Source organism: Taudactylus pleione, unplaced genomic scaffold, assembly GCF_031769625.1.
Source record: "Taudactylus pleione unplaced genomic scaffold, aTauple2 ptg000218l, whole genome shotgun sequence".
Classification (NCBI taxonomy): domain Eukaryota; kingdom Metazoa; phylum Chordata; class Amphibia; order Anura; family Myobatrachidae; genus Taudactylus; species Taudactylus pleione.
Genome location: NW_028284620.1, coordinates 11,029,225 through 11,045,156, shown reverse-complemented (window position 1 = coordinate 11,045,156; position 15,932 = coordinate 11,029,225). Strand labels below are relative to the sequence as shown.

Sequence of the window (15,932 nt, the reverse complement as noted above, 5' to 3'; positions counted from 1 at the left end):
ATGTCACATTATTATCTTGCACAGCTAGCTTTAAAATTAGAGTGTCTGTATTTTGACTGCCAGATTGATGCAGTGTCTCCTTTCGCAATCACATGTTGCAAATTTCCGTAGATTGAAGTTGAAGTTTCATTATTACATACAAAAAAGTTTGGAGCTTCATTGCTGATTAACAAGATTATCCAATTTCTGAAAGTGGCATCACTTGAATGGCATGAACGTAAGTTTGGCAGAAATGTTTGTAAGTTTACCCTGAAACTTTTCTTTTTCTGATGCTCTGTCATGCTGCTTGCTGATTGCTCTACATAACTACAATATGCTTGGGAGAAGTAAAGAACTGCCAATCTGTTCTCCAAATGTATACCCCAATTCTAAAATGGGCATCATTAGGACATTGTTTTATTAATAATCAATAAATATTAGGCATTAATTTATGTATCTATATATTACTATTAATAGAAGTTTGAACTGCAAAATGACTTGATCTGTGTAGTATTAAACATCATGCACCAACAGAACAGTGCCACCTAGTGGTTCTGAAAGACAGCAGAAAAAAAAGGTCCTTTTTTTCTACATGCTGAAGCTTAAAGGGTAAGCAGTCAGAAAGTAAAATGTAACAGCAAGTCGACACTGATGATGTTGATCTGATAAAACTGTTGACATATTTAAACATCGCCATCTGCAAAATGACGACATCAGAAACGTCAACATCAAAAAATTCAGCATTTCCATTAGGTTTAGGGTGAACATTAGAGTTAGGGTTGCCGTTAGGGGCTGACGGGGAGTTGTATCGAACCTTGTACAGAGATAAAGTACCAAGCAATTAGTTTCTAACTGCCATCTTACAGGCTGTGTTTGAAAAATGGCAGTTAAGAGCCGAGTGGTTGGTACTTGATCTCTCACCACTTTCTCTCTCTCCAAGGTTTGATACATCTCCACAAGAATCACATCAATAAGCATATGTCTGCATTTTAACCATGTCGACATATCAGTGCAGACACACTGAATGTCGACGTGGTCAATGTTGACATTATGAACATGTTGACATGTTCAATGTCGACACTACGACCATGTCAACATAATGAATGGCAACTAAATATACCACACCCATTTTAAAAGCGTCATAATATGAATGATATGAATATTTTGCTAGTGCCCCAGTGGCCTCTCAGTCTTGTCTATGGGTAACACACACTTTTAGCGCCAAGCCCTCAACCACGCTATCAGTCCTTACATATGGACCAAGCATCAAACACAGCAGTGCCTGTGTTTCACTCAATAAAGCATATTTATAAAATATGATTTTTTTTCTTGTAAAAAAAAAAGAAAATAATACTAAGGCTTCTTTCCATACAATACCCTCATAAATGAAACATTTTCTAGCCAAGAAAGCATCAAACATTTTCCATGAGAAAAAACACTAAAAAAGAATAAATGCCTATTAATGAAGATATTTCAAGCATTATTTTTTCAAGCTCTGCTTGGAATATTTTCAGACAATGCATGAACCCTAGAAGAGCTTGTTCTGTTACATGCTCTAAATAAAAGCTATCCCCATGTAAAAATGATGTCTGTGTAATTACTAGTAATATAAATCACCATGGGTACCAATAATAATACAAGGGTTTTGCATTGTGTTGTGTGAATACAATGTAGCCACAGTAATGACATACACTGTAGTGAGCTGCTGTGTAATCCTCCCCAGCATGTATGTCTTTTCACAGCACAACACTCTAATACACCCACCACTGCTTTTTACCCACAATACATTTTCCTCTTCTATCATATGACCACTGAGGTGCTTCATAACTGACTGACATCAATTTAAAGATCAGATTACACACTCTTCATAAGCAAGCTTTAACGGTGCCCACACACATAGCGATATTTTACCCGATCTGGCCGATTCCGACGCATTGGGACGACAGATTGTGTAAAATATGGCCAAATCGTGAGGAAATCGTGAGTCCCCACTCACAATCACGCATGCTTGTCCCCGCTGGTCGCACATCGGATCTTCAGATCTGCCGAGCAGTAGGGCAGATCTGACATTCTAGGACACGATGCACTGTGAAAGTCTGGATGCAGGAGAGATTGTATGAAGATTGGACACCAAATCGTGTGGAGATCATGTGCAGAGCTGTCGGGGGGAGTTTCAAGGGAAATCGTACACAAATCGTACACATCGGCTGATCATGGGCAGATCAGAATGTGTGTGGGCACCTTTAGAGCTGATAACTGTGAGATACTCAAACTGGTTTCCAATCTGTTCTCGAGCTGTTTCAATCAAATCATTTTTAAAGTTTTTAAAGTTTGCAAATTTGTGTGTGTGTGTGTGTGTGTGTGTGTGTGCGCGCTACTGTCTGGATGACCAGAGCAATCACCACATCAGGTGCTTCCTTTAATTTCAGAATCTGCATAAAAATACGTACTTTCCCAAATATGGAGCCCCCTTTAAGGGCTGGTGATACCTGTCCACTGCTATTGTACTTTTCAGCTGCTAACTTATATCTGAAAATAGCATTAAAACTAGCATGAATGATGTCTTATTGGTTCCTCCTCACCACTACGCTCTAACATTTCAGTGTCACATATACAATTTTGGAACTCTGCTTATCCCATTACTGAGGGCTACCCGACGTGTTCAATAGATTGTATTAGTAAAAGCCCAATGTTTCAAAACCGTCTGGAATGTGTGTTAAAAACCTATGTTAAGGAAAGTCTGAAAATAATAATTTATTCTAAAATGCTGTATGAGCAGAACAAGCACCATAAAACACACCTCGAGGATGCTGTAGTCGGTTCCTCTTGCATACATGACAACAGCATGTGCGGAATACGTTCTAAGCGTCATTGTGAGCTTCATTTCTTCCTTGTTCTCATTTTCCAACAGTCTGTATTTTATGTAGCTGTTCCCAGTGAATGTAACCGACGAGCCAACTAGGATGCAAACAAATGGATATCAGCACAGAGAATTTCATTTGGTATTTATATAGTGACAGCTATGCAAATAAAACATGATCCACGTTTGATCCACTACAAGCCGCTCTCTTAAAACTAACATAGCAAATCATAAATATAAATGAAATTAGGTGGATGGCCGGGTATCTGTCCTCAAAAACATTTTTCACAGGTGAATGAACCCTCTCGCTTCATTCTCAACCTGTCCTGTCATATTATCCTATTGCTGGAAACTTAGAACATAGGAAAGGGGAAGAAGTCTTGCAGTGTAAGAATGCTCACCTGAACATACATAGTCCCCTACTGGCCAAAGAGATACATATTCCTTTACATTAACAAAACTGCAGCCAGGTTTTACTTCTCTGCCAATTGCAGGCATACGAGGGTTATTGTGGACCCCAGTACACATCTTCACACCAGCTAAAACTGTGCAGTAATGCTAATTAACCCCTAAATTATGGCTACAGAACACTGGTATTTTTGGTATTAATCACATATTATTAGATTATAGAAACGCTTAGAACATTTCTCAGTCTTACTGTTGCATTGTCGGTCATCTGGGCAAACGCAATTGTACGTTTCTTCTTTCGCATCCACAACACATTCCATACCGTCAGGACAAGGATTGCCTTCACAGATACTATTTAGGACGGGACACTTTCCTCCTGTTTGACAAGTTACATCACATATATGTATTATTTATTTATTACCAGTTATTTATACAGCATGCAGCACTATACAGAGAATATTTGGTCATTCACATCAGCCCATTCACCAGTGGAGCTTACAATCTATATTCTCTATCACATGCACACACACATACACACTAGGGATCATTTTTATCAGGAACCAATTTATATTTTTGGCATGTGGGAGGAAAACCAAGTAAGCACGGGGAGAATGTACAAACTCCACCCAGGACCTCAGTGCTGTGAGGCAGTCATGCTAACCATTACTCCATCCATATATGTAAATATACACACACATACGTATGTTTGTGTGTGTATATATGTACACTTATATAGGAGATGTAGTAAAAATATTGACAATGACAATCTCGACACCACAATGTCAACAGTTATGTCAACTTTGTCAAACGTGTTGATATGCTCACAATGCCGACATGTGAACTGTCAACATAATGTCGACATTAGGTTAGGTTGAGGTCAGGAGGTTAGGTTTAGGCACTATAGCACAGGTTCTCAAACTCGGTCCTCAGGACCCCAAACAGTGCATGTTTTCCAGGTCTCCTCACAGAATCACAAGTGAAATCATTAACTTCACCTGTGGATCTTTTAAAATGTGTCAGTGAGTAATAGATTCACCTGTGAAGCTGCTGGGTGACCTGGAAAACGTGACCTGTGTGGGGTCCTGGGGACCGAGTTTGAGAACCACTGTACTAGAGGGATGGGTAAGGTTTGGGATAGTGATTTGGATTAGCAGAAAAATACTTATGCAAATGCCAAAGGACTGACCCAGAAGTGACAATGACATGACCGCCGGGACCCGGGAGTCGCTGCAGCAGGTTAGTCACTGCTGAGCCACCAGGGGTGATATGTCCACATTCTAGCATGTCGACATTTTACCACTGTCTACATAATGAATGTTGACATGGTCAATGATGAATTATGACCATGTTGACATATATGATTAATGTCGACATATACCACACACACATATAATTTTTATTATATTTATTTAGTGAACTTGTCTTTGTAATGTTGTTGTATATTCCATCCTCTTCGTTTGGGGCTACGGAACACTTGTGGCGACATTTAAACAAAATAAGAAATGATAATATGTAAGAAGTGCCAACTATCTCCCCCTCTGTACTGTAATGTTCCTTACCTCTGCACAAGCATACAGCTTTCCTCAGGTGTTTTGGTGTCACAAAGCTCAGCCGTGCAGTACTGTGTGTTGACATGACATTCTCATCTACTGATATCTTCTCGTCACAAAATCTCAGGGGACAATCTACTCCAGCACAAAGCTTGTGGAAGACCTCAAGTATTTTAACTCCACTGAAGTCTTCAATATCGGCAATAGAGGCATTTATCTTTTGGATAAGAAGCTTAGGTACAAAGTGTGTGCTGCCCGGCTTATCTACAGCTAGCAGGACGTCCAGGTTTGCAGGTGGGTCAGAAGGTTGCAAGCTGAGAATCTGAACATCAATTTTCCGCCCACCCAAAACGTTTTTCAGCGTTCTCTGAAAGTTGCGCCAATAATCCCCAATGAATTCCTCTGGAGAGAGGTTGGAGAACCGGAATGCTATGCTGTGATTGAGCAACTGTTGCGTAATTTGCTTGATATGAATGGTGATATCAGCTGATGTTGTAAACATTCCATCAGTCACGCTGACATTTAACAAATACTGGCCCACATCCAGTCTCCTGTGTGCTATCACCTTTCCCCCGGTGCTCGAAACAGAGAAAATGTTTTCCACCTTGGGATCCAGACTGTACGTAAGTGTGTCATAAACATCCTGGTCTGTTGCATGTATCTTTCCAATCACGCCACCCGTATACTCTTCCCCGAATGTTGTAATGTATATTTCTAGCGGTAAAATGGCCGGAGGGTAGATGCTCTCTTCAATCACTCGCACATCAATATTCGTCGTTGATGACAACTGTGGTTTACCGTTATCTGTCACCTGGAGGTAGGAATTAGAATTATATAGAGCAATGTGATTGCAAAGTAGCATGTCTCTTTATGCTGACAATCAACATCATGTTATGTGCTATTTCACTATAAATTGTGAATCAGGTACTATAAATGTTTCTTTCAAAAGCTTACAGCATTACAACCCCCCTTCCAGTGCTACTTCCGTTCCTTCACCTTGATCACTGCCCTGTGAGCAACACAGCTGTCTTCATTCATTACTGAGATTGCACTGGGGACCTACTGTATAACAGAGGGATGTAAAAGTGCTTTCTAAAGGGCACAAAGATCTAACACACTGGTAGAAGTGACAGATTACCGGATTGACAGAGGACTGGTCCCCAGTATGATGGACAAATGCATTCAACAAACAGCGGTGGCTTCTACGGGAGGTCAACTACCACTGTGCTAGTCTGGGGGAACTAGAGCAGGTCGGGGCAATGAAATCCCCTAAAAAGGTGGTGACCCGTTTAATGTTGGAAGTTGCACATTTTCATAACATTGCTGCTTTTTTGGTCTATGGAAATTGTTTTCACTGCCAAAACCTATTCTTATGCTGCTGCTCATACAAATTATGTATTAAACATGTATGGAATTGAGAATCCGGATTTATTTTATTTAGATATAAAATCAATGCACATGATAAAGTAATATGCAAACAAACAAGAGGTTTTATTGTTGTTCTACAGGAATGAAAACAGAATGTGGGTATACTTTTTCCTTAGCATTACACTTGTTCACCAGTAGATGGGGGTAAAGCACATTTTAGCACGGAAAAAGTAGGTCTGATGACGACGATACTATAAAACTTTATAATAGCAGAAAAAGCTTCCTGTCTGCAACATTTGACAGTGTGAGGTTTCAAACCAGACATGCTAAGATGTAAAAGTAACCTCAGTCGACTATCACGAAGCAACTAATAAGCAAAAAATGAATCTATAAAATGTACTCGCTTCAAGGAATAAAAAAACAACTTCTATTGTTTTAATAAGCTCTCGTCTGAATTAAATGTACGTCATGTTGTAGGCGGCATAATCAAACCCTAGCATTTGAAACAAACTTTTGCTGGCGACAATTGGAGATTACTTGCATGGAAAGAATTCCATGGGTCAGAGAAAATCTGGAACAGAATAATAGATCTTCTGTGTGCTCGCTGTTTCATTCTCTTTTATTTAAACCAACAGGAAGTTGTTCCGAATCCGTAGGCTTAATTAACAATGTAAATTGCCTAGGCATCAGTTTTCAGCAGTACCTATTGCTCAGATGCAACGGTAATTTCTCAGAATTTGCACAACGGAACAAAGCAATTAAAACAAATATGCGAAAGGTAATTGTTCTCCAGGTGTTTTTTGGCAGCAATATTAAAAATTACAAAAACATTTTTTCCAGTAAATTAAAAATGAACAAATCTAAAATAAAATGTGAAATGCCAAATTCCTTCTATACAGATGTGTCCTTGCTCATCTGGCCTCAATACATCATGCAGCGAGTTATGCCGGGCGGGAGTTACCAGTCAAACTTCTTTTTATTGCTGAAAATGCGTCTAAGTGGCAATGTGATGCGACTAGGACGCACCAGGAGACTGCGCTGAGTATATTGGATAAGTGACACTTGTATATCTGTGTGTGATTGAGACTGTAAACAGAGCTTGGCGTGGAAAAAACCTGCAGCCACCGCATATAGCACTTCGCATGTTGATTGAGAAACTTGGTCGCACACAGATATACAAGTGTCACGTATCAAATAAATCAGCAGTGTCTCCTGGTGCGTCCAGCAGGGGCATATCTATAATGGGTGCAGTGTGTGGGGGGAACACGGGCCCCTGAGTCTAGGGGGGCCCACACCCCACACCCATATAGTCTTCTACTTACCTGTTCATAGTCTCCAGAGTGTTGCTTTGCAGCGCTGGGCCGGCACTGCAGAGCAGCAAAGATCACTGGGAAAAATGGCGGCGGCCAGTTTAGCCGGTCACACGCGCATGCGCAGTACTGCGGTCCCTGGGAAAATGACGTAGGTGCCATTTTCCCCAGAGACCTGCGCATGTGTAATAGATTCTGGCACCAAGCCAGAATCTACTGCTCCGCGGCAACACCAGAGAGAGATGGGGGGTCTGCACACGGGCCCCCTCCTCTCTTAAAACTGTATACGTAGAAATGGATATAGTGTCACTGTATGTGGAACATTTTGGCTTTTGTCGGTACAGGCTATGTGAGTGATGCATACATTGTGTCTGGGTATACTTGCTGAGCTTATGCACATGTCATCGCTAGGGCTGTTTGTACCATCAGGCAAGAAGAGAATCTCATCTCACGACAAGCAATTCGGTTGGGTGTCTGAGACTAGGCTCTCATCTCACCTTGCTCCCTCTCCTCCTCCTCTCATCATTGAAACCATCAGGCTCCAATCACTTATTGCAGCAGTTAGCACACTTGAACACATATAAGTAATGCTTTCTCCTTCAGCCTTGGTATTAGCACTGCAGTGACAGTGAGAGCTGGTACCTCTATTTTCATGTGTTCACCATTTTTTACATACATCAAAAGAGGCTGAGAGTGGGATTGCAATTAGCTCTATGTAGTGTAGGGTTGCACTGAGAGCATTTTAATTGTAGACTAAGAAAAAGCTAAAAAAACAAACAAATCTCAGCTCACTATAAAAATTTAAACCAGGTCACTAAGTATTGTACTTCAGAGTTACTGACATTGTCATAATAAAAACACAATTAAATACAATGCATACCCAGGGAGATATTTGCTGGGCACTATAAGCACTGCTGGAACTGCTTTTAGGTAGTTAAATTAGTCATATCATCATACAGGACCAACTAAGAGCAATAGGCTGCTGTTACACCTTATTGCCACAAATCTCAGTATGCATGGGCTCAAAAAAGACTCGAGATCAAATCAATGGCGGATGTGGATGGCAAATCCAGATGGACTATGAACAAATAGGACTGTAGGCCTGAGTCAGAGATGGACCCAAATGCAATCTCAGCTCCAATTTCGCACAGAATGCAGCTGCAAAAAATATACCAATCGTTCCAAAGCTTACCAGAGCATAAGGAGGCCCGCCACTGCCTTCTCATATGCATACGTACGACATCGCCTACCTGCAGAAATATCGGTAACATCGACGCACATTGAGCAGCCATCTTGCCCTTGCGACAGGTCTGACTAGCCTCAAACACTGCAGCTCTCCTGACATGCAGAAGACTCTCAAACTGCGGATGTAAGTCGCAATGGCTAATTTATGCACGCCCATGTAACAGCACTTAAACGGTAAGACACACCTACATTTTTCTGACCCCCCCCCCCCCGATACCTTACCCAAATGCGGGCTGCCCGTCACTCACTTTGCAAATGGGTTCTCTGTGCGTGCGGAATCACAGTGCATCTTATACGCATGCGCAATGGCAAACAATCGCTCGATCTATGTATAAATCACCATTGCCTCCATCTCACAATCAGGCCCTGTATACGAGGTCACTGTCTGACTGCTCTTAGGGTGACTGATCTGGCCGTGTACGTGGTCACTGTCTGACTGATCTAATGGTGACGGTGATCTGACAGTGTACGTGGTCACTGTCTGACAGCTCTAATGGTGACGGTAATCTGGCCGTGTACGTGGTCACTGTCTGACTACTCTAATGGTGACGTGATCTGGCCGTGTACGTGGTCACTGTCTGACTGATCTAATGGTGACGGTGATCTGGCCGTGTACGTGGTCACTGTCTGACTGCTCTAATGGTGATGGTGATCTGGCCATGTGAAAATGTGTCTCAAGATAGCATGAAAAGCCTTCAGGCCAGAACTGTAAAACATTTATTATGCCAATAGAAAGCTGTCCCAGCTAAGCATACATACTATTTCATTTCAGAAACCGACTTTACAGAGGGCACTTCTATAAGGAGTCCAGTATTTTAGAAACTTTCCTGTCTGCACTACTGCTCTGATTATGTTACCGTAACCTTACTAAAACTGTGCCTTTACCAGATATGTATATTTTTTATTAGTAAATTGCTTTCAGGACCGTAGCTAAAAAGATGTGTGACCGGTGCCACCGCACAGCGCAGGGCTCTGTGAGTGACACAGTCGCCACCCCACTGCCCTTACTTCTGGCTAGCACTGTGCCTGGAACGGCACCCAGTAGTCAGGACCACCACTCCAGACAGGCACCCTGCAGTTAGTGCAGCCAGACCGACCCCCCCGCGCAATGTAATTACTAAGGGGACTGGGCAGGCACAGGGCACCTTTAGGACCTATTACAGCCCTGGTTGCATTACCAATGGAAATAAATTCCCACAAATAGGCTCACAGTGACTTTATATATCAGTGCTTATACCTGAACTTGAAGTAAATAGTGATCGGTGGTTTTCCGGTTCAGTGCAGCCGCAGTGGTCAGTACTCCTAGCTGGTTAATCTGAAAAGTGTCATCCTCGTTTCCACTCAGAACGGTGAACGTAAAAGGAGGGCCGTTGTGAGACGAATCCTTGTCTGTCACCACCAGCTGCAGGACACTAAAGCCGACCGGCTTATTTTCCTGTAAAGAAACAGTTATATTACTTATTTTTACTACAAGAGTGTCACAGCCTGATATAATTGTCTAGAAGTTGTCAGCACCCAGGTGAAGAGGAAAGATTTAAAATTCAGGGTTATTGCCCAGCAAGGAACCGGTATGAAAAATGGATCATAATAGAACCAATGATATTTAAGCAACAGTGAAACACAAAGACTGACAAGACAAGAACGTATCAATCTGTAAACTTTGTGTCTGCAGCCTGTATTGCATACACCACTGCATAAATGAGCTTGTTAAGGTATCAGGAGGGATACAGAAACTTTGGAGTCTAAATAAAGATGACAGAACACAGGGAAAATCCATTTTTGCAAGTGCTTACTTTGCTGATCCTGTACACATGAAATCCTACATTAATGAAACTTCAAGTGCTTGTTAGTCACCATTGTGTAAAGACTGTTGTCAAACCAATTTAAGATTTCCTATAACAAAACTTGTGTGAAGTAAAATTAAATCGAAGAACTTTGTTTAGCCTTTGGCACTTTCTCCCTAATCAGGAAGACAAGTGACAGCCCAAAGCAAAGCCTCCGGTTTCTGACGACGCGGGAATCAGAGAGTGTAGCGGTAGCAGACAGAATAATACATCTGCCACTATACGTCTTCAGCAGTATACAATTCTCAGTGACCATGTCTGACTTAATTGTATGTATATTTTAAGAGCAATAAGCAAAACTGTTTTGGAACTTTGACTTTGGACCCTAAGTTTTTTCACACCCGATCTCCTGTCTAAAGTGATGGGAGATCAGGGGGAGATATTCAATTGTTTTCGTGTATGTCGCTCCTACATAAACTGGGTTTAGCCGCGTAAACTCATCTAAAGTCTTGGTTAGCGCACCCAGACAGTAGTTTGGGCGTCCAGAACCATAATTTTTTGATTATTTCTGCTTGCCACCTCAGGAGGGTGGAAGCAGAAATCTGTGCATCTGCGTCCAATGGGAGCAACAATTGAATTGCTCTGTCATGTGCCCATTACGAACAGGGCGAAAACAATTTACTTCCCCCAAGTCACTACATGGACATTGTGTTTTTAAGATGAAAACAAAAGAAATGTATAACGCTAATAATTCAAAATGTCCTGAAAAGAAAGGCGAGCTATAGCGAATGAAAAAAAACATTCAACAAATAACCTTAAATGTGCGCTAACAACATAGATCTACACAGCAAAAATTTTAATTGTTCTAAACAAAACCAAAAACTAGGCCAGCTGTAGGCAATTTTTATGAGGGATTGACCACCTTAAAGAGACTAGACTGTCCCAAGTCAATCGCATGATCTACAGTCATCGGACACAAAAACAGCAGCAACCGGCTTTGCTGAACAAACAGGAGTGCACAAAATTGTATATGAGCATCACATGATTGCCTTACATCCATCCACTGGCGTAACTGTCCTTGCAGCCCCCGCGGTGGCTTGGGGGCGGGGCCAAATGAGAGCAGCGCCAACGTCAAAGAAGTGGTGGGAGAGAGGCAGCCGCACTGACTGCTGTGCCAGCGCCGGAGTCACTGTCAGGCGGGCCACGGGCGCGTGGGAGCCGCGAGGCGGTTGATCACCAGCAGTAATACTGAGGGCTGGGCATCGGCTGCTCCTGGTTGTGTGCCACAGGCACACTGTGAAGACTGTCAGTGCTGATCCTGAGGTGAGGACCACAGGCGGCCTGCGGGGACAGGCCGCGGTCACAGGCGGGCAGTGCTGGGCTCAGTCAGTGGACTACACTGCAGTGCTGGCCGCTGGCAAGTTGCTATATATATATATATGTTAAGTTAAAAGCAACAAAAGGGGTTACAAATCCCAAATCACCATGTCACCTGGCTTTCCCTTAGGAATGGAACGAACAACACCACCAGGGTATAGTTTGAATCTATCTTCACTATAGTTTCTCTCTTCACTAAATAATCAGTACAGTACTGCATTGATTATTTAGTGAAGAAAAAAACTATAGTGAAAAGAGAACCTATTCCCTGGTTTTGTAATAATTCCCTTCCTAAGAGCATGCCAGGTGACATTGTGATTTGTACTATAAATGTGTGTGTTAAGGTGGGCACAGTACACACTGCACACATATATATCTGCAGATGATGGTCATTCACACACTGAACGACCATTATCTGGTGCCGGACAGGGGGGACGTGTCCTGCCCCCCTTCCCTGCGGTCTCTGCTCCATCTGTATTGGCGGTCAGGAGACCGCTCATACACACTGCCCGATAGACAGATATATCTGCTAATATATCGGCATCGGCAGAACAGCCGAAGAGATATGTCTGTGAGTGACGTCGTTCACAGACATATCGTTGGAACACACCGGCCGACACAGCCAGAAACTTTTTTGGCAGGGGGGGGGGGAGCAAAGTTTATAGTTACGCCACTGCTTACATCAAATAACTTGGTACCCTATGCAATCTGTAAAGCCAGTTGCTTCAGTCTCTCCTGGCAGTTAAACAGTACAATCTCTTGTCGGGAGTTGACCCCAATAACTTCCTCTTATATTTGTGCAGGAGGGTCCATGGAAGAAACAAGGTGAGCTGTACAAGAGGAGCAGTTACTAGAACTACAGGATTTCTAGAAATGAAAATAGCAGGGTTCTGCACCAATACTAGATTTCTATTGGGAAACAAAAAATATGTCATTGTGGTAGTGTGCGTTCATTTGATATCTAGCACACACTGCGTGTAAATGCCCTGACAAGACCGTAAGCTCCTGTGACAATGTTCACCCTGTCTATATTTCATCAGTTACCTCCTCCCCATCGCTGCACAGCCTGACACCGCATCACAACCCAATGTCACGGGAACAGGGAACCATACATATAACTAGAGGGACTGCAGACTCACAGCCAAACCTAACGCTCAATGACACCCAAACCCTGTAGTCTCAGTGCGCCACACTTGTCCTGTCTGCACCAATCAGCAAGCAGCATGTGCCAGGGAACTTAAAGTTTCATTACAGTCTCCCAGTGGGAGCAGGGGGACCCCAGTCCAACACCTCCCAAAAGGAAGACAAAGGTAAAGGAGGAGGGGGCAGGTGAACAGAGGAAAAAAAAAAACAGGCAACATTAAGCACAAAAGCTAGTACAGGTTGAGTCTCCCATATCCAAATATTCCAAAATACAGAAATTTTTTTAATGACTGAGATAATGAAACCTTTGATTTTTGATGGTTCAATGTACACGAACTTTGTCTAAGGCACAAATTATTAAAAATATTGTATAAAATTACCTTCAGGCTGTGTGTATAAGGTGTATATGAAACATAAATTAATTTAATTTCTGTATATAAACTTTGTTTGAGCCACAAAATTATTGAATATATTGTATAAAATGACCTGCAGGCTGTGTGTATAAGGCGTATATAACACATAAATGCATTATGTGTGTATATTTGGGCCCTATAGATATTACGAATGCTTATTTCTAGTGATTGATTAATCTACAACTAATTAGCTAATATGAAACTCTTGCAAATATTTTTCCATTCATACAAATGCAGTACATTGAAAGACCTAGGCCCATATTTGTGATGTTCTTGTTATCACTCGTTACTAATCTTAAATGGTGCTCCAGCCAATCAGCTCCTAATTGTCATTTTTCAAACATATGACAGGTCGAAGCCGATTAGTTGGAGCACCATCTAAGATAAGTATCAGCTAACGAGTGATAAGAATATCACGCGTTGATAAATCTGGCCCATAACATCATAAGCTCACACTTGCCTGAATTATAATGCTGTAATTCCCTTTAGAGAATAAAGGAGGATTGTCATTCACGTCGGACACATCAATGTTGATGGTGGTGCTGTTAAATCTGGATGGAGAGCCATTATCTTCTGCTTGAATAGTTAACGTGTAACCGGAAATCTATGGAATAAAAATGAAAGGTATTACATGAGCAGCTACACAAAGTCATTTGGAACCAATTATTTAGAAAACATTGAGCGTTGCTGAAGTAATATTGTTTTGCAGATAATTGTTAGGGAGAAGAAAAACAGCATAGGATGACTCACCTTCTCTCTATCTAAAAGTTTATTCACTTTAACTTCGCCTCTTACAGGATCAATGATAAAGGTATTCCCCAGATTGCCATCTGTAATTGAGTAGCGAATGTGGCTGTTCAAAGGTCCATCGGCATCATCTGTAACAACCTAGATAAAAGCATATTCTCATTTGGAGCACACACTGGTAGACAAGTGAACATTTTTCAAATAATTCTTCCTCATGCCCCAGTTTTTACTTATTAGAAGAGCTCCCGGCGGGCTTATTTCAATGGTTTCTGTGTTACCTTCATACACTCAACCAGCCGAACAGCGAAAAAAAAAAAAAAAAAGGCCTGAAGGAACATAACACGATGTACGATGTTGCACTATTGTTCTCAAAGCACAATGTGACACAGGCATGTATGGAACCTTGACAGAGAAATTTCAAGTTGGTATGTGTAACCTGAGGCAAAATAATCATTTTTATTATTATTAATATTATTATTTTTAATAATAATTACATTTTACAAAATGCAAAGAAGTTCTCATTACTGTACACATTTGTTTCAGGCCAAGGGGTATATTTACTAAAGTGCGGGTTTATAGAAGTGGAGATGTTGCCCATAGCAACCAGTCGGAATCTAGCTATTATCTTCTAAAACAGGGTGGTGAACCTTTTTTCTGCCGAGGGCCATTTTGATATATATATAACATTATTTGCGGGCCTGGTGCAGGCCACGCCCCCTCTATGTAAAGTCACATGGGGGATAGGCCACAATCGCCGGTGATTACAGCAATGCCCGGAGGATGCTCCAGGGAGCTGTAAGGGTAGCGGTGTGACCATCTGAAGAGTCCCAAGAGTGCTCCAGGTAGTACTGCTGCATAGATACTGGCTGCAGGGTGACATTATAGGCACCCTGCTAGCCAGATGAGGCTAGCAGAATAAAACTCAGAGGGCCAGACCAAATGATTCCGGGGGCCTTATACGGCCCTCGGGCCTGAGGTTCCCCATCCCTGTTCTAGAAGGTGATAGATAAATAAGTAGAATCTGATTGGTTGCTAAGGGCAACACCTGCACTTCTATAAACCCGTACTTTACTAAATATACCCCCTTGTGCCTCTGTCCCATCACACTTATGATATATTTCAGGCCCTTGGACTGTCCAATCTGGATAATCTCTCCCTCATATACATAAGACTGTGGTGATTGTAGAAACATGAACTGATTGCAATATAAAAATAACTAGTATTTTCCTCCACTGTTCCTCCAGTCTCCCCCTTTTCTTCCCCTTCTTCCTTCCATTTCCATCTGTGCTTTACCCCTTCCTCTGTCTCCCTTGGGGAAGGCAGAGATTTCTGTCTGTTGCCTTTAACAACAGTACAAGTTGTGACCACCTAGTGCTAGGGAAAGATGGTAGAGAAAGTAAATAGACAGTAAATTACCATTAAGACGGACTGTCCAGACACAGCATCTTCGCCAACCACAGCAGTGTAAGTGTTCTGGCTGAAAACTGGTGAGTTATCATTTACATCTGTGACGTTGATGCTGATGGTCGCCACATCGCTGAGAGGTGGGGTCCCGCCATCTGTGGCTTCTACTGTCAAATAATACTCTGCAGAGGTTTCGTGGTCCAGACTTTCAATTATAAATAGAACGCCTGTTAAAATGACACAAAAAAATAATAATAATTGTTGTACAGGACACATGTAAAATCCAAAGTAGTGTTCACAGGATTAGGTTGCTGGGATTATACTTAGAGTAAAACTGACAGAGG

The 15,932-nt window shown here is 41.9% G+C and overlaps 1 protein-coding gene across 1 annotated transcript in view; it reads right to left on the bottom strand.

The window, feature by feature from the left end:
* Positions 1 to 15,932, bottom strand: part of FAT1 (FAT atypical cadherin 1) — a 191,486-nt gene that overhangs the window by 23,635 nt on the left and 151,919 nt on the right. Inside the window, exons 15-21 of the mRNA XM_088478768.1 lie at positions 15,601 to 15,815; positions 14,188 to 14,325; positions 13,898 to 14,041; positions 9,958 to 10,155; positions 4,807 to 5,608; positions 3,498 to 3,623; positions 2,780 to 2,937 (exon numbers count right to left, since the gene is read on the bottom strand). Coding sequence (XP_088334894.1) covers positions 2,780 to 2,937; positions 3,498 to 3,623; positions 4,807 to 5,608; positions 9,958 to 10,155; positions 13,898 to 14,041; positions 14,188 to 14,325; positions 15,601 to 15,815 — 1,781 coding nt within the window. The remainder of the gene's footprint in view (positions 1 to 2,779; positions 2,938 to 3,497; positions 3,624 to 4,806; positions 5,609 to 9,957; positions 10,156 to 13,897; positions 14,042 to 14,187; positions 14,326 to 15,600; positions 15,816 to 15,932) is intronic.